The 20,362-nt window shown below is 35.9% G+C and overlaps 1 protein-coding gene across 1 annotated transcript in view; it reads right to left on the reverse strand.

Annotated features, from left to right (window-relative positions):
* PTPRQ (protein tyrosine phosphatase receptor type Q) overlaps positions 1–20,362 on the reverse strand; it is a 105,876-nt gene that overhangs the window by 20,762 nt on the left and 64,752 nt on the right. Inside the window, exons 27-35 of the mRNA XM_065631747.1 lie at positions 19,856–19,977; positions 15,880–16,066; positions 13,413–13,657; positions 12,701–12,767; positions 11,952–12,110; positions 10,747–10,969; positions 10,226–10,299; positions 6,607–6,706; positions 5,738–5,866 (exon numbers count right to left, since the gene is read on the reverse strand). Of these exons, the coding sequence (XP_065487819.1) occupies positions 5,738–5,866; positions 6,607–6,706; positions 10,226–10,299; positions 10,747–10,969; positions 11,952–12,110; positions 12,701–12,767; positions 13,413–13,657; positions 15,880–16,066; positions 19,856–19,977 (1,306 nt within the window). The remainder of the gene's footprint in view (positions 1–5,737; positions 5,867–6,606; positions 6,707–10,225; positions 10,300–10,746; positions 10,970–11,951; positions 12,111–12,700; positions 12,768–13,412; positions 13,658–15,879; positions 16,067–19,855; positions 19,978–20,362) is intronic.

Genomic DNA, 20,362 nt, shown 5'->3' on the forward strand with positions numbered 1-20,362 from the left:
TAAACACTTAGTGTTACATATGTTGCTTTCTAGTTCATTTTTAGTATTAATAACAGGTGTTATTTTTAAAAGGCATAATCATATATTATCTTTCACGAGCAGTAAGCATTTTTAAAGAAGGCACCTGCAGACTGACAGTTTAATCTATCTGTGGGCAATTAAATGAAGAATTTGATTTTTAGAAGTACTGAGCTCTCACACTTCTGCTGGCAGCAAGTGCACATTGCAGTGGCTTGGCAGCTTGGAGAGTAAGACGATTTAATTTAAACACTTATAGGAAAATTAATGTCTAACTTGAAGACTGTGGCAAAGATGTTGGCTTTGTTGTGTAAGAATCTTCAGAAGGGAAGAATTTTGTGTGCTCACTAAAGACTTACAGCTATGCTCAGTTTCAGCATCCTCAAGCTTCAAAAATTAGCATTTTTTCCAAGTGTCTTGACTTGGAATATGTAACAATAATCTTACAGTATTTCATCAATGAACAAATTCTCATCTACCTGTAATCTTGTCCTCCAGATTTCCCAGTCTTTTGTATAAAACATAAGAATATAGATATCACTAGATCTTGATGAGCACAATTTAGAATCAAACCGAGAAATTGCAAATTTCCCTGTTTCAGCTGGATAATTCCAGATTCCCACTTGTCTGACTTTGAAACTAGGAAAGAAAAACATTCTCAGAGATAAAGAATGCTTTATTGCCTTAAATCTGATTTTCTTTTAAAATAGTGTATTGTTTCATGTGGGGGATTTTTTTGAAGTCTATCAAAAATCTGAATCCCACTCAGATTACTTATGATAGAGCTAGAAAGAAGCCATTTATTTGTGTTGGCAGTGGTAACTGAAGACCATATTGTCACACAGACTTGGCTTTCTCTCTGGGTCAATCATCTGAAAACCACAGGGAATTAAAACATTGTCCAAATAGAAAACAACAGAAATGAGTATGTAGGCAAATGGCTTAACTCATAAGCACCATTGACACTTCCTAGGACCGACAGAGGAACTAATTTTTAGCAAGTTAATTGAAAGCAATATGGAGCTTAACCCTTCCTAAATATTAAAGGCCTAAGGAAAGAGGACACATGCCCATTTCTTCCATTGTACCAGAACACGTACATTCATAAACCTCGTACTCCTGGGATGCAAAGCTCAGGAAGCCTGGTTTTGGTAGGTGATTAGTAAAGGGAAACTTGCTGAAAAAAAAGCAAGGAGGGCCATGCCTATCCCCACTCAAAGAGAGAAGAAACATGGTGTAGAGAAAGTCTTGTCTGTGCAGAAGTGTTACCTTGAGTACAGACACTTCCTGAATGCAGATCACAGTGTCTGTAATTCAGAAATATTTCTTCTGAATCTGTGCCCCATTTACTCAACAAGCTGTCTCATCTGGAATGAAACAAAAGCCTCAAAACATCCACCACAAGGTGTAACTTTTCAAGGAAAAATTTTAAGAAGCAGGGACCTACATGGCTTTATCCTTGCTGCAGAAACCACTGCAAAATTGGGGTGCCAGAGAAGTTGTCTCCTAGGTGAGCACCTGGAATAGGGAAGGGTTACTTGTCTCTCACCAAACCTGTGTGCCCTGAAAATTTATTGACAGAGTCTATCCACAGCAGATGAACATCTGCTTTTAAAAGTGACTTGCACTATGGACATGCTACAAAAAGGAAGTGGCGAGGGGCCCCAGTCTATGTATATTCAGTGTGCCTAACGATCCAATGTTTAGTCCAGTTTAGACTGATGGACTATGTATGTTTTAAACAACAGTTGTTTTCTGTTCTTGCCTGTCTCATACCATTTCCATCATCATGGAGATCAGTGTATGTAGCAAACATTCAAAGTCAACATTTTGGCTTCATAAAGTGGATCTCATTTTCCACTGAATTCAGTAGGACTTACCTCCCTGCATGCCCTCTGAAACTATAGCCCATTAATTAATTGCCTAACAAAGACTTGTGGAGAGATAGTGTATACATATTAGCTAGTAAATTTCAGAAACTTGAAGTTTTTCAAGTAATTTTTTTTTATGACCATTATGTTAAAAAATTACTACAGGGAACTGTGATTTGCCATTAATTTCCTGATTTGAAAAAAATGTTGACCCAAAAAAAGTTTCAAAATTGGCAAAATGGTGTACTTGGCACTTTTAAATTTGACGTTTCTTCTACTTAAACTGACTTTTGTAATGCAAAATAATTCATACTAAAAAAATTATGAAAATGCATGAAATAAAATGTTTTGATTAACCTATACTGAACATTTGCTGAGTTTAGTTTCTTTAAACTTTTCAAACTTTTGAATTGTTGATCTGCTAAGAATGATTAAAAAATATTTCCAGTCATATTCGTACAGAACAGGAAAATCCTTTTCTACTTCTTTTTATTTCTCACGTGATCGCAGCTGCACAATTTTTTCTGAGAATATGAGCCAAGATCATAGGCCATGATCCACTAAATGAGAGAATGTCTGAAGACACAATGCAGGAGAGACAGTCAAGAAGAATCTCACAGAGCAGGCTAGAGTATCTTGATTCTGTGGATGAACTGTGTCAGCTGCAAGTCCATGCCTTTACTGATTTATAGTAGCTAACCTGATAAATAATATACTGGTTGAGAAATGACAAAACGGTTGGTTTCCAAAGCATCTCCTTCAAATGAGCACTGAATTGGATGATCGGTAGGTACAGAAAAAATCTATACTGCTCTTTTATTACCTATGATTTTCACACAAACTCCCCATCACCCTTTTAGGGTAGGAAGTATACTTTGTTAGACAACTAAAACCAGATTTCAGCTGAATTACTGCTACCCAAGAAATACAAACAAGTCAGCCTGGAAAAGGAAACTGTCCATCTATGTTTTCCTCATACGCTTACAAGAAGTCATGAATTGAAATAGGCATTCTGCAGCACAGCAAGCTTGGCAAACGCAGCCAACGTAGGCCAATAGGTTATGGAGATACAGTGATGCACAGTCCCATTCCAAATGCTTGGTAAATGTGCGAAGGTTACACTGTAGTCATCAACATGTAATACAATAATTTATCATGCTAACATGCCACTGCTTTAACCACAAATCATGAGAATTATAAGTACAACACAAGAACTGGAACTGTGATTGACTTCTACGTAGCTATTCCCCGAATGCAACAGGTACAAAAGCTCTTTCATGGTATAACTGTGGAAGTCTGAAAACAAGTAGCAAAACTATTTTAGACATCAGATTTTGCAGTAAGCTGCCTTGCTTCTGCCAGCTTCTTGATCTAGCTCATCGTTACCAGGAAGGATGTATCTATTAATATGTGAAAGACAGCATTAAAGATACCTAAAATCTTTCTTTTGGCCACTGAAATTACCAGAACAGAATCTTAGACATACTGAAACATTCTTTAAAGCTTTAAAAAAAGCCATAATAAACTAAAAAGTTTTCAGCAGATATCTTGCCCCTCATTACTATATCTATGTAACCAATTAGGGTCCCATAGTATGTTTACTCATTTCCAGTTGAAAATATGGCGTGAATCCCGTCTTGAGTGCCTTCCTTTCAGACTTCCACAGCTGCTTGTAATGTCCAACAAAGGACTTGGGCAAGAAGCCTGCTGTAGCTTCAGTGCAGCTACTGCTTGAAAAATAATAATCCAAAATTTAACAGCTGGATCCTGTACCTTTGAAGAATGGTAGAAGAGCAGAGTCTTTTCTTTCAGCCATTAAAGGAGTGGGGAAGGAGGAAGTAGAAAAATACAGAGGGTAAGACATGACAAACTGCAAACCAAAATGTGAGACTGACATTAAGGGTGATGTAACTAAAACTGCTGAAGCACTGTTCAGTAAAGGCTTTGCTGTGCATAAATCATGTAACAATGTGCATGTAAGTATGAAATATAATAGTTCGCGGTTACCCTATAGAGTTTGAGACTGTACAAATCCAAACTATACTACATATAATTGAGACAGAAAAGTGGTAGAATAGTGCTCTGCAAACTCATAAATGATTTGACTATAACAGCATAGATATCTTGCTGAGATTGTAGTGGCATAGTACAAAACAGCTGCAGTATAAGTGAATGCAAAACGCAGCTGAGAAAAAAATAAACTTCTCCTAAGTACCTAGTTCTAGCTGCCAAAGGAAAGAAACAGCATGTTTCTTGTGTTACATTTGCACCACATTTGCTTCAAGGATAGACTGCATATTTCAGTGCTATGTTATCAGAATCTGTTATAATTTCCATGTCAATTGCCCTGATTTATTTCAAAGTAGTCGTGGAACTGTTGTATGTTAGGGACTACAAATAAATAGGATTTCATGATGACAAATACCACTGTTTATCATTAGTACAGCTGCAAAGATTGACATTTCATTTTGATTAACTATAGTCATTCAATATAGTATGGCAGCAGACAGGTTAAGAGAACAGAACAGAAAACACACCACACTGCTTCAATAATACAAAAACTTACTGGATGACAAATATCTCCTTGCGTCTAAAGAAAAATGAAGAGTATCTGGAAGTAAAATCCATTAACACTTTAGTATATAAACAAAATTAGTACTACTCTTATTCAGCTAACTTGGAAACAAGCCCATTTTGAAGATCCATCAAGATAATTTATACAAGTTGCAGTTATCATAGTGCATTGGCAATAGTTCTGTCTTCAGAGTATGTTTTCCACTGTTATTAGCAGGTACTAAACAACACTATCTGAATGACACATGCTCCATGCAGAACATACCACATCCATTACGTCGATGGTTTCCAGATGATTCATAGTATGTTTTCTCATCTGTTACAAACAGCCGCTCCTGCGTGCACTATTTTGAACAGGTTTGTACCTGCAATCAACTTACGCTGTACCACACACATAGACATACACACACTCAAACAAAACAGGTCAACAGCTACAACCTTTCATCTTCCAGCTCTTCCCAGTCTGGAACAGTAGGATGCCTGACTGCTGGGGCAAGACTATTTTAGGCTTCTCATCTTTAAGGAGACTGCCTACCACAGTGCTTCATCTGTGACACAGCAGGGAGAATACAGGCAGGTAAAGAATGTTCACTAGACATTTCTAACTCAGTTGGATGTCATATATTATTGAGAATCATCATTATATTTACTTGGTGAATAATATCCATATTTCTGGCAGTCAGAAAGAGCAGTTTTCCTTCTGATAACTATCTGTTACGAGATTCTTTATTGGAGAGAAAATACGAATACCCTGGAACTGTGCACATGCCTTAAAGGAGTAATGTCAGGATAGCCACTGTGCTGAGCACCACAGATATCCAAACGTTATGCAAATCACCTTGTGAAAAAACGCTTTCTAAATATCAATTAAACAATGACAGATTTGCTCTTGAATTAGCTGACTGCGACTTCTGGGAGTTTGACTCTTTCAAAATGCTTATGTAGGTTTGCAGTCTACACCAAGCAGTGGGCCACCAAACAAACTTATAAATTCTGCATGTTTAAAAACGCAGCCTTTTTTTTTTTTTTTTGCTAACACAATTAAACAGTGATTTGCACTTAGATCTTTATCTTGTTGTAAAAAGACCTGAAGATTAAGTGATTTTCTAAAAGCTAGTGAGAAGTGTCTTGAGGGTGGAGGTCATTCTTTGAAAGAGGATCTCAGTGACCTGTGTAAATAAGAACACCACAAACACTTCCAAACAAGCAAAGGTCAGAAAGGGGTCATGGCTAAGCCCGTTTGGACTACTGTTTTGCCTAAGGAGTACGCTTACCGCGTAAATCTCTCATCCTTCAGCTCCAGGTCTGCCACTGTGATCAACTGATCCAGCTTAAATTTTGTGTCAATAATTTCAGCATCTCGTGGGGAGTATGTGCCTCCCTCTTTTTGCTTTTGTCGAATTCTAAACAGAAAATAATAGTGAAAAATAAACATGCAAAAGATTTAAGGATGTATATGTAAATACCATGATTAAACAGGCTGAAACTGAAAAATGATTACCGGAAACCTTGGCCTTTATTCTGTTCTCCATTTTTACTGTGTAAATTATTCAAATCCAGCAGTTATGTTTGTCTACAACTAGTGGAGAAAGAATCTAGCCTATGTATTCTTTTAGTTTACCTACATAAATTGTTTGGTAATGCCTGAATCACGCACCTGAGAAAGAACAGAACTTCTGACAAATGAGCAAACTAACATCATGTATGCAGTACTCAGTCTGCTCCTTTGCACAGGCATTTTGTTCACAATTTGAATTTAGAGGTCCATTTCTCTTTCATGTGTGAGACTTCAGTGTATTTATTATAACTGACAAATTCATTAGTAAGACAGAAAAGAGAATTTAGAGTGTTTACTTCATATCAAGCTTTCAATAGAGTAAGCCATCACGCTAACTCCAGCCAGCTGGCACTCTGATCTGTATCTAATAGAAGTGTCTCTGAAAGTGCAAGATAGGCTACTGCTCCAATATACCCCGTAGAGAAGTTTTTTTTCCCTTAATCTATGGAGGTTTGGAGGTTACCCTCACTAGACTGAAGCTAGCCTTTGCGAATGTCTTTCTAAGTTCCTTAATTGCTTAAACTGCTCTTTAAAACATTTTTGAGTGCTTGCAAACATGATATGGCAAGAATACATGAATCTCACCTTGCAAAAGCATATACTGCAGCCACCAAAAGAACAACAGAAAGTATGCACAAAGTAACAGCAAGAATAACTTCTACCGATCTTCCTGACATCCCTTCACCTGCAACAGAAAGTGAAAAGCTAGTATTTCATAGATTCACCTCAATCTGTACATTTCTGACAGGGTGAAATCAGGCAGTGAAGTGAGACGGACTCTTTTCTGTCTGTACAACTGCATCTGTTTTGTGTCAGTCGAAGAGCTGCTCGAGAAACAAAAATATAGCAAAACCAGAAACAATTTATTTAAAGGTTCCTAAGCATTGCTGATCTACGTAATACATAATGCTAATAGTACATGTCTGTAGCTACATGTGCAGCCATCCCCTGGTGCTTTTCAGTTTTACCTGCTAAGCAGGTTAAGGTAGGTCTCCACCACAGTAACATCAGCCTGAACACTGAACTGAGCTCCTGCTTCAGCCTCTGCGCAGTCAAGAACAGACACAGCGCTCCATCAGCCAGAAATAATCAAATTCCAGAAGTGGAAAAGGAAGATCCACAACTCAAAAGCAATGAGGCTTGCAGCCATCACTTATAGACACAAAATAAGAGGTGCTTTTTTGGAAACACTCTCCTCAGGGTGTTGAAGGAACCCACCTAGTGATCGGATGTGAACTTTCTGGATTAATCTGCCTCACTGACCATTAACTCATGCTCTTTATTTATGTGGGAATTGGTGATACTGTTAGGAATAACCAGCAGTAGTGCAAAAGTAATCATAAAGGCCTTTATGATAAAAAGGCAAAGGTGTTGGTATTCTAACCAGTCCTTCCAGGTGAGAATGAAGGCTCATTCAGAGACTGATAAACCATTTAGATTAGTAATTACTAGACCTCTTTTTGAACCTCTTTGATGTTAAATTTCTGAGACTCATTTAATTTCCCAACCTTCCTGGTAGTCCTGTCCCCATCTCAACCTCAGCCTCCTTTTTCCTCAGGCACACAGTGGAAATAAGAAAAGCAAGGGATTACTACTGCTGGTATTCTTCACCTAGGTAGGTTTCTATGCAAAAGGCAGTGTCAGAAACCCCATTTGGATTATTTCTGGTCTCACCAGCTTTGTATTTCACATGGAAAAATTCTGCACTTACACAGGACTACCAGCTTCCCCACAATAATTTGCTGAAGTAGGTATCAGAGTTTATGAAAAGGTTATAAGCTGCCTTGATGTATTAGAAGTTTAAACAGTATTTGTCACCACATCTTAATTATCTCATGGAAAAATTCTGACCTTTCATCGTGGTATGGACATTACTTTTGCAATGTCAGTCATGGGTTATGAGGAAGAAACTCCACTTCTCCAGCTCAAGAGGAGAGTTGTGGTATGCCAAGTATGGTTGAGTGGGAGCACCATATTAAAATGTATCCTTTTCTATAATAAAAAAATCATGATTGCAGCTGTGTATTCCAATATTTTCTGCTTCGGTGTTCCTCCCTAGCAAAATTCCTATTGTTTAACAAGAGCATCTGACACCTGTCACAGAGAACTCTCTCATAGGTTTTCCATATTTTTTTCTCCTTCAAACACATTTAACATGCAGTATTAAATTGCATAGATACAAGGTTAGCCTTCTGGTTTTCCAGATCAAAGACCTACCTATTCTATAAGGAGATTTAAAAACCAAAATAATCTAGTCATGAATACCGCTGCCAAAATTCAAATTAGTCTTTTATCCACTAATATTCATGCTGGAAAAACACAAATTTCAGTGATTATTACAAAAGAAGATCATTAATTTAAAATGAAATTGCAATTTGATCTTGGGTATCATAAATTTATCCTGAAGAGATACTGTTGTTACAAGTGGAATAGAAGTCATTGGTCACGAAGATACCTAACAGTTACTGATCCTTCTGGTATGCTTTCTGGATTATGCTTCCAGAGCAGGTCTGAAATTCATATAAACAAAGAATGTTCTATAAGAAAGTGCTTGGACAAGGTTCCTCAGGTTATGTGTCTCAAGAGAAAATATGTCTGAAAAAAATCTGTTTTCCTTTATTTACGTGAGATTGGTAGTGGCATTGCCGGTGCTGTATCTTCAAAGCCACTCAACTGCAGTAGCTGCATCACTTGTGGTATATCAATTTGATGTTGATTTCACAGCAGTTTTGTAAGAAGGCATACAAGGAAGTTTTTTTTGTTCTTCTTGGGTAGGCTGTGAAATGTAAAGTTAAGGCCAGAAAAGAGTTTGCTGTAGTGTTCATTTTAAAAGCAGTGCTTGATGTTGAACTTTAGCACAAAGGCACTCGAATATGGGTATCAGGAGCCAGGTATAATTGAGGAATTTATCAGGGTCCTTTTTTTTTTCCTATTACATTTTATTCAGCATACAATCATCTTTCTTCTGTATGCTCTACACCAAAGGAGAAAGCGTAACAAGTTTTCAGTAACAATACAGAAGCACTATCTGCCTGCCACAAGCATAATTTCTCTCTCTCTCTTTTTTTTTTTTTTTTGTTTTCTTAAATGATTTCTTTAAGTATTGCAGAGTTTCCTGTTAGAAAGTGGAAAGTTTCCTGGAGGACTGGATAGTCAGACTCATTTCTGGTAGACTTGTTTTCCTTAACTGGACATGTAGTCTTTCCGTCACTGGGCAAGCTATTTGCTTCACTACTTTAGAACTTTTAAACTCAGAACACATAAAGATAACTTTTATGTTGCAGTTTCCAAAACATTCAAGGCTAGATAAATAGCCACAGATCCTTTCAGAATATTCAGGTAGTGAATTAGCATTTCAAGATCGTTGGTATCAGATCATGTAACAAATTTCTAACATGGATTAAATGAATAAGGGAGCTCATATCACAGAAGACAAATGCCAAATGAAAAATATGTGCCCACTAAAATTCTTCTGGGTACTCATCCAGTTGTCTTGGGATCCCTTTTCAGAAAGTCAGGGCTAATGCTTAGCTAAGTAAGTTTTGGCTTACCGATACATTAAAAGAACTTACAGATCTTATTGCGATCTGCTATGAGAGTTCATTCCCAATTTTGGGGGTAAATCAACACTGCTGCGGAAGAATTTATGCTGGATTTGAGACCCCATAACAGCTGGCCTATTGGCCAGGGACATCAGAACCAGAGGGGCTCTATAAGATGATATTAATTCACAAATTAATGTGGAGCTTTGTCTGTATCTAAAGGATGAAGGGTGAAAGGGTCGTGTCCTCAGATGAGCTGCCACTAGAAGGAACGATCTGCAGCCGAGAGGTTTCCTACACTGGGCTCACTGGAATAGCTCCACGTCCAACACAGATGGAAACAGTATAGCTTCTGGCAGCTCACCAAGCAAGATGAGCTGTCCTGGCAAAATGGTAGTTTTATCAATATAACTGAATCTCTGCTAAAGAACTTTGTCAATAATGCTTCTTCATTTAACAGTCCAGGCTGAGGTAAGACCTCTTGACAACCTCAAAGGGACATACAGGGAATGAATGTGTTTCCTCAGCCATTCTGGTTAAGCTAGGTCCAACAAAAGCAGAGATTATTTACTTCAGGAGAACCATTCCACTAGAAAGAAACATGGAATTGTAGAGATTCTTTACAAATAAAGAAATATTTTAATAAATGATACTTTCCTTACCTAAAGTTTTGACAGGGTCAGAATAGTCAGAATCTGTAAACTGTCCTTTAATGTTAGTTGCTCTGAACTTAAATCTGTGAAATAAACCCAAGAAAACTAATGAAACAAAAGTTTATGTGTATTTTCTTAAATATTATTTCACTTAGAAACTAAGAACTATTTCTCAGTTTTAGCATAATATAAACTGGAATCATTATTCACCTGCCAAAGTGACATTATGACAGACATCAAGGACACAGTGTCAACTCTTAAATGTATAATCAAACTATATGAATTACTTATCTTGAATTTGCACTTATTTAGTTTAGAAACTCAGTAAGCATCTTTTGTCACCTGAAACATTTAAAAAAAAAAATGTCTTCCATATTTATACTCAGCCAAAAAAATTAAAAGTAGAGACATGTGAAGATCATTTCAGTCTCCACCTTTTCATAATTGAACTACACATTTTGTATGCTTGTAGAAATGTATATTTCACTTAAATCTTTCTCTTGGTCAAACATAGAGACAAATGTACTTACAGGTACTGTTTTCTTGGTTTCAGTGGGCCATTACATATTTTGTCTTGACTGCCTGGTATCATACATGTAGTATCAGCACCTATGACATATATCTCTTCTTTGCCACTCAGATTTTCTTTTCCTTCTATACATGGTGGATTTGGAAAGCCTTCATTTGTAAAATATGGCCTCGGTCTGTTGAAGTAGGCATCATACCACTTAGTAACATTCCCATCATGCTGAGCTATTGTCAAGAAAACAAATAATCAGAAACAATTTGCATTCTCACCAGACTGTAATTACAGAAGTTAAATATGAAATTTTTTTTTTAAGAACTTAGCATGCTATCAATGCCATTTACACAACTAAGTTTATAACTGTGTTTGCACTTGAAACCAAATTTCTATGTTTTGCTAGCTTGGAGTAAGTCAGCTGAATCACAAGCAGAAAATTTCAAGGGCAGTCTCTACATGTAGAGAATATCACTTGTGCAAGACACTTGACTTTGAAATTGAGCATGGCTAGCAAAGACAGTAAAAAGACAGTAAAAGACAGTAAAGACCATTTCATAAATGAATTTACTAGGTTTCTATAAGTGACCAGTACTCAGCAACTCAGGAGAAAAATCTTCAAAATGTTGCTTAACGTGGTATTTGCATATCTATCAGTTCAAGAGAATCTTCATAGCAACAGCTATGAAGTAAATGTCTGTAGCATTAGTACTAAAATGAAAAATTCAGAAATAGTTGAGAGACTTAATGTGAATTCAGTTAATGTGAATGCTTTACACATTCTAACCCACAGTCTACAGAAGGGATTTATATAAATCCGTCTGCCCTCATTATGAAATGGAAATATCACCTGCACATGACTGCATTCTTTTACGGGCAACACTAGTAGCAACAGAAGAAAAACCTTGCAAAAAATAGTTTCAGATTTATATACCTTTCACAAATGCCATTTTTTTTCCCAAGGAAATAGGAAATAAGGAAAATGTAATGATAACAATTGTTGGCAAGAGTTTCCAAAATCCAGTAGCCAGCCCACTGGTATTGTGAAAGATACTTTCCTCTTAGTACTGTTGCCACAGCTAAAGTTACTTTGTTAGCTGTTTTCTAAAGTGAAATTAGTGAGTACGAAGAAAAGAAATAAAAAAGACAAACAGCTGAAAATAAAGAAATTTTTTAAAAAAGAAAAAAATGTCAATAGAATTTACAAAATTCTACCTCCAGCTTCCACAACAAGAACTTGTATCTTCTTGATAGGGCCATGATCATCGCTGTAATAACATATCGGCATTCTGATCGTAATTGTTGTAGCTGTGACTAGTAACGCCCCATCGGTATCATAAACTGGTGCTGGTTTCTTTTTAGGCCGTGGTGGTTCTGGTTTTAAACAAAGATATACCACAGTTTTGTTTTAAATTGTTTTTGCTACAAGTACTTTGTTCGGGCACATAGCTGTGTTATGCAAGATAAATCTCCAGCACATTTTCAGAGACAACTTAATGCTCTACTTAATGCCTTAAGCCTCTAAAAACTTTATTCTGATAAATGCCTCTGCATATCAGTTTTCAATTAAACAGAAAACAAGACAAAGACTGAGTCTTAGTTTTTCAGTGAATTTCAATCCATGATTGTATTTATTTCCACAACTGTGATACTGTATACTTAGCTGTACCTCTGTGATAGTCTTCTAAGCTGTTCGCTAATGGTAATTGAAATATTGAAGTCAATATAATTACTTCAGCGAGTCTGCACATGGTTTATAGTATCATTCAGATGTGAATAGGAAATGATCAGTGATATGCAGCAAAGCTGACCACTACAATTAAAGCCTATCAGTTACGTGTTCCAGTTCCTACATTATTTGACCTCTAAATAACAAAGGCACACAGCTATGTACTCACAGGTAGAAAAGAAATTTCCTCAGCATTTATAGAGATTTCAGCTGAAGGGCAATTAATGAAACATACCTTTGATATCCATGGTTATTTTCAATTGAATTTTTGGCCCTGCACCTGCACCATTAATTGCATACACCTTAAAAACAAACAAACAAACACACACGCTTGTTTTAATGGGTATTTTTAATAGCTTCGAATTGGCTAAACCTGGATATATTTCAAGCAACAATGAGTGCTGAAACATTCCTTTTGTCATTCACACTTTGCTGGAACTTATTCTGAATTTCTTTATAATCTTAAGTACAGTAATGCTTTATCTCTTTTAACGTAGCTCTTACCAAAAGGAGAAAAACAAGCCCACTTAAAGAGTTACATCACTTCCTCTCATCTCCTAGTCTGACTATTTGAAAGAACTTCATGCACATACTTGTAGCAAGCTCCCCTTGCAGAACTGGACCTTTCATCTGAGCAAAATGAGCAGTGCGAATGGCAGAATTAAGAGAGAGATTTAGTCTTGTACCTGTGACGATGTGTCACAGGCTGCTTTGCCAGCACATGAGCTGGTGGTCGAGTACAAAGCCAACCACTAGTGATGTGTTCTGCTCCCACTCACTCCACCCTCTTCATTGATCCCCTCGTTCCTCAGACTTGTCTCTCATCCCACCCAGCTAACATTCTTGGCATGAAATTCTCATAGTCAGCCTAGGTTTGTGCTCCCTGTTCAGACTAGTCTCCCACTCATATAAAAGAAAAAATGCAAAGAAAAAGCGTCAGTTCTTACGCTGACATTATAGGTGTGTCCTCCTTTTAGTCCTTCTATCATGGCAGTGACTGACTGATCTGTTTTATCAATGACACTAAGGTTGTGGATACGAGTGGCAGCGGGGTCATCCTCATTGTAAACCACAGCTTGATACACCTGAATATTTCCATTGGGTTCAGATGGCGGCACAAATGTTACTTGGAACTTTGTTACTTCATCTGGTATCTTCTGAAATGTTATGTTGTTAGGTGGGTCTTCAGGCACTGAAATACATATTTCAATGATCCACTCAATCAGTTTACTACTACTGCTATTAGAGTAAACCTGAAAATTACAAGTTATATTTTTGCACATCAGTATTGTTTCATCGGTATTTTCTGTTTTTATTAAAACATCTCAAATACTTATTGCATAAGTAAATGTAAATACAATTAAAAGGTAAATATTTAGTGAAATACTGTTCTTAAAGATAGCATTTAATGCTAGCAAAATTAAAAATAATTATTAGATAACCCCAGTAGTTTCTACTCAGAAAAAGTTCCTTCTGATTTTCTACTCAGGAAGCCTGAGGGCATCATTATACATTGAAATACAACCAGGGTAAACAAATTCTTGTGTGAGCTGACAAGCAAGAAGCAAGTGTTAGTCTTGAGTATCCCTTTCTGAAAGCCCCCTGTCAACAGCAACCTCCCTCCCAACACATAAACAAACCACCGTGCTCCCAAGAGTCTCTGCTTATCACAGCTAACTCTTCAGGAAAAGCTTTCCCTTAACTGATGCCCAGACACAAACACAACATGCGTTTTTCCGAAAGACAGTTTATCGAAAGCTTATTCCAGTTGCTTATTCTCAAGACAGCAAAGGTATAAATCATTTTCCCAATGTTCCTATTGGAAAGAAAAGGCTGTAACATTCTTTCCAGGCAGCTAAATATTTATTGCTCTACCTGCACAGATAAGTATGTAGCGTGACCTCTAAATAGTGAAATCAAGCAACTGAACATAACCACATTCCCTTGACCAAGGATTTAGATGCAGTTGTCATATCTTCCAGGTTTTTTACACCAGCCAAGAAATGCTTACTCAGGCTTCTCTGGAGTAAATTATGTAAATTGCTCCTAACTCAGCCATATGCTAGGCTGTACAAACCAGTTGAGACAAGATGAGATGGAAAAAAATCACTGCTCTTTAAGGTTACTACATCTCCTAATGTATCATGTTTTTACACAAAAGAAAGGGCTACCACAAAAGTTAACTCACAGGACAGACCCAGCAACCACCTAATTTAATCTTCATTCGTTTTTCCACAGTAAAAGACTGTGTCTGTCTCCAGAGATATAAACAGGTCTTGAAAACCTTAGAATTTAACATATTAAAGGCATTAGAAAGATATATATATATGCACACAGTCATATATATCAGACACTGGATTTTCATACGTCAAAGGAAAGATAAATGATAAATACAATCACTGTGTAGTCTATCTAAATCTGAAGCTAACCTGAATATATAGCTAAAAAAGCTGACTTGCAGCTAACCTCCCTGGAGAGAGAAGGCATCTGTAGTTTATACACAGTTCATAACTAGTTTGACTGAAACAAAACTTCAATATCTTTTCAGAAATTTTTTTTGCTGTTTGGTTTGTCTGTTTAACTGTCCTTAGTGAACAATTCAAAACCAGCAAAAATAGTAGACGCAGCATAACCAGGCACTGTGTATGTAAAGCTAGGACTATATCTTTCCCATGTACATCTGTTTATATTTTCCTAAGCAAATAGTATCTACTTTTCTGTAATGTAGCCTCTTGGTGTCACAAGGTCCTCGCACATGTCCTCACTCTCATCTCTCAGTTTTATTTATCTGAATAACTCAATAGCATCAGAATCTTTTGTCACCTCAGTATCTACTTCATTCTCCAGATTGTTTTAAATCTGTGGAAGAGGTGACAAGCAGAGTTTTCTGTGGGCCTTCACTAGCAATCTCCTTCCACTGAGAATGTACGAATTGTCTTTTCAGGTCAGTACAGGTACCATTTATAAATGGTAGGTTTCACTTCACTTGATTTTTATGTTTGAATTTTGCATCAAGACCAAGGATGTCATCTAGGGTTTTCAATAGTCTCTTATAGAAAACAGGTAGCTCCACAAGGGAGAGTCATCCCTTTCTCAGACCGGTATCTTACATATACATGATAATATAGATAGGACCTCTCTTCATTGTCTACAGAAGTAATCTAGATGGCTGTGTTCCATACATTCATATTTTACACAAAGCAAGCTACAATCTCTGCATTACTAAAGGTAAATCTTAGTATTTATTATCACCATCACTTTTTCATTGGCTGATGCCTTTTAAATATTAAAGAAAAATATTGTGAGAGCAAATCTGCATTAAAAGTGCACCATGTGTTCAAAATTGTCATTTATTTGTCAGATGAAAGAAAAATGGTAAAGTTTGATTCATATACAGTAGAGAAAAATACAAACCTGCTTCAAAAGTGGAGACAATAACTGGAGAACTAGCTTTGCCTTCAAGGAGTGCAGCATTAACATCCCCCGTAAAGGCAATGATTACTACAGAATACCTTGTAAATGCTTTTAACTCAGAAATTTCTAAGACTTTACCCTCATCATTTGTCTTCAGAAACTGAGCTTTATAATTGTCATTATCTACCTGTAAAATAATAATACAAGAAAAAAGATTACAAGACTTGAAACAGCTCAAAGCAAGATATTATTATTTAAACACCTTTTTGACGTTTATCTTTCCAGTTTTCTAACCATTTCACAAGAAGTCTCTAGCTACCAAGAATAGAAAGCTGCGCAGGGGCATACACTCCATTCCTCACCCCTGTGTTGCCTCTAGCACCTCATGTAGGATGAGGTAAAGGAAATGGGCTGTTTGCTTGGCGCTGTCTTCCACCAAGCAAACACTAACTGATTGGTATCCACTGGGCCAAGGGAGCTGTAGTGATCTGAAATGGGAATCAAATGAGGCAGAGATCCAGAAGATGAGCATCTATACAGCAGAAAATGGTTTCGAATAAAAAAAGAAAATGAAAATTAAGCAGCCATATATAATGTTGATAAGACCGCAGAAAGTGCCATTCCTCTTGGTATATATTAATAGAAGCACTTCAATTAATAGAAGGTGGTGAGGAGGGAGTAATTCTCTCACTAGAAAAGCTGGAAAGCAGAAATAATTTGGGTTCAATCTAGAAAATGAAGGATGGTGGAAGACATAGTAGTAACTTCAATATATAAAAAAGGACAGAACTAAATTGAAGTTAATCCATCATTTCCAGTGTTTATAAAAACACGAATAGAAATTTTATTGGCATCAAAAAAAGATATTAGAATTAAAAATTACAAAAACTTCAATACTTAAATACATAACTAAAACTATAAGTTTAGTGAAAAAGTACAACAACCTATTGAGAGTTGCTGAGCAACTTTCAGCACTGGACATTTTTAGGAAAAGAATAATGAACCATTTGTGAGGAAGACTTTGGATACACTTGTTTCTGTGTTAGACCAGGCTGCAGTCTGGATGACGTCTTGGGATCCCTATCATCCCTACATCTCAAATAATCTGTAGTTCTGTAGAAAAATCTACAGCGTTGGGCTTTATATCCAACTAATAACTTACAATATTAGCTTAAAAAAGGAGAAAAAGAAAAAAAATGGCAGCTTTTCTAGTGTTTGATCAAGTATCATTTACAAAATTCTTTTAATGTCTATTCCCACTACCTCAGTTAATGATATTTTCATTATTGTTTCTTCAGTGTGTAATTTGAAAAGAGGATTAGGTAGCTGTACAGTAGTTTTCCCACTGGATGAAATCTGTATTAAATGCAGCTGCTAAAACATTAGAATAGTTCAAGCATACCTTTTATTTGACAGATATGCATCTAGCCCCACTGAGAATTAACCTGAACTAAACTTTCTGATGGACTAAACAGACATTCATTTCCTGGGATAGCTATCAAGAGTTGAAACACATTTTCGTATCTGACTATCTAAAATCTGGCATATAAATATTTATACAAGAGCTAAAATACAATCACAGTACTACATCATTGAAATTATTTCAATTCTTCCTGAAGTTTAATGGTTCAGTTCCATCTTCCTTACTCTTTTCCAGTGACATTTTATTCGGGACTACTTCTAATTATAGTAGGAACCAAGACAAACTAAAATATGACTTGTAGGAATAATAATGAGGGAGTACTTTTTAGTTTTTCTGACCTATAAAGTTGCAAGGAACATCCTAGAAATTTTAACAGAACTCTAATACATTCACTAATGAACACTAATTACTACCTTTAAAAAATAAAGATATCACAGAGTAGAAATCTCAAATTATTATCTTCTGTGAGCCTATTTTTATATAATCCTTAAAGATACTCGGTTGAGAAATAAAATGAGTAAAGTTACATGTACAGGAAGTTTATGGTATTTGGAGTCTTCATAACAATTTTCCCACTGGGACAATAAAATATATACTCAAATTTTCACTGAAAAAATATTGTGACAGCTTTATTTGCCTTTAAGATGGAATACATTTGTCTACTAAGATCATTTTCTACAGAGCTGACACCTGTAGTTACTGATCATTAGACAGACAACATTTGATTACAAGGAATCCCTGAATATAAAGCCAGATATATATTGGAAATATATTGAAAAACAAAAACAAAAAACCAAAACAAAAAACCCCAAGCAAACAAACACAAAAACCCTAACACAACAAAACACTTTCTAAAAAATAAAATCAAAGCTCTCCAAATTGGATATTTAAAACAGGTTTTTAAGCTCCTTCCAAATGCTGTCAGGCTCAGATGAAACTCTCCATAGTTCATCTTACTTCAGGAATTTTACTATAACTTATACTGGTAATTTATGACATTTTCATAGTGTAGAATCAGATGACACCCTGTTTATACTTTAGGGATTATCAGACAGAGGAGAAATTGTTTAAATACAAATTGATTAAATATTACACACACAAAAACTATCAAGCTTTGAAAATTGAATTTGGAAGTTTTATCAAAAGCATTAAAATGATTTTTTCTGTTGATGCACTATAGTGCTGTTTAGTCAAAAGTGACAAGAATTTTTCATGAGGCAAACGTCTTCTCTAACTTCAGTAAAGGAGAAATAAAAATTGTTACGTAGTTTCCAGTAACCTACCCAACAGGCCAAGGAGCCACTCCTTCCCTGTTAGTATTCCCTGTTATAGTATATCCTTCAACCTGTCATAGTAATTCTGTGTTGTATTCAGAACTGAACAGATTGCACTCTTCATATTGTACAATGAAGTTAGAGGACAAGAAAATAGTAGGACTACACATTACTCTCTTGTAACTTTACTGAGGAGCTTACAAATATTTGTCATTTTTTATTGATCTTAGAAATTTTGGTTGCACAGAAATCTCAGCATTAATATTTCAGCATATCTGTAATTCTTACAACTGATTCAGAAACATTGAAAATATACACATAATAGTCTTACTTGATGCTCAGAAAATTGAAATAACTTTCTATTTAAAGCCTTTAAATAGTTTGAAGTAGTCTTAATTTTTTATTTTTGAATTATCTAACAGATTGATTCAGGCTTTTAAAGCTGCAAACAGCAAGTTTCCCTGGGTATAGTCTTGTAAATTGCTTCCCATTTTCACTGGTAGCCCTGTCTGTACAGTTTCTGGAAGAAGAGAGAATTTATATCGTACTTAAAACTTCTCATGTGCACGAACATAGAAAGTTTCATGTCTTGCCAGAGGGCAGGAAATGAGGTTTATTAAAGGTTGTTTTAAGGAGCATTATAAGGGTAGTAGAAGATGAAAAGAGAAAGGCTACTAGAGCTTTTCACTCATGTCAGCCTTTTTTTACTTATAAAGATCAAGGAGAAAGAAATATTATTGCTGTGATAACAAAATACAGCCAATCTGATGGACAGAGCACCGAGTGGAAAGTGGGAAATCTAGTTTGACTTTAAAGTTTGGCCTCTGATGCGCCCTGTAACTTTGTACAACTCACGTCCTTTTGCCAGGCCTTCTAACCTGGTTTGTAAAATCTTGACAGTGAACTTTTCTTTGAAGAAAAAAAAAAAGTCATTATTATTTTTACTGGTAAACAGCATCATTATTGTTAGAAGGAGCTACGTTCACCTCTGCAAAGCTCAGCTACTGTTTTCCTGTATACATTTATATGTATACTTTTTTCTTTGAGACCTCTTATTAGCACACATTTTTTTAATACCAAGTAATTAATTTATCTCCAATTAAGAAATTTATAAATCTGCAATTAATTCTTATGTGGAGTTTATGTGGAAATAGACACAGTCATATTGTTTTTCAATCCAGTTTGTGTCTGTCTTTTAATTTCTATAAGAACATGTGCTGTGGTATTTATATCACCAAACTTTTGTATTACTACCAACAATAAACCAGAATTGCCTTACTGAGGTAATGTCTATGAGGTAGCATGTTGGTCCAGTAATGATGAGAGGTTCACTCCAGCTGATATTAATACTGTGAGGAGATGTAGCTAAAACAGTCACATTTTCTGGAGGACCATCTGGAGCTGTAGAAAAAAATATGTATGTAAATCATAGCCAGAGAAGTTCACAACAAATAATCCAGTAATTTTACTGACCAGTAGAGATATTTTTCAAATTGAACCCCCCCACACCTTTTTCACACATTTACCATTATACGCTGCTTAAATAATTACAACATTTTTCCTTTATCCTATATAAAGTATGCAGTGGGATTTAGAAACACATATTTCATTGCAATTACTACAACTTTTCTAGAGTATGAACTGCCTACAACTTCATCTTAAATTGAAATCATAAGGTTTTTTAATTACAAGTTGTTTTGTATGTATTTTACATGGCATAAGCAATATATCTATATACAACTATTTAGACAAATAGGCGAGCATAAGGTATTCATTTATGTAAAAA

This window comes from Caloenas nicobarica, chromosome 1 (assembly GCF_036013445.1).
Source record: "Caloenas nicobarica isolate bCalNic1 chromosome 1, bCalNic1.hap1, whole genome shotgun sequence".
In the NCBI taxonomy this organism is placed as follows: Eukaryota; Metazoa; Chordata; class Aves; order Columbiformes; family Columbidae; genus Caloenas; species Caloenas nicobarica.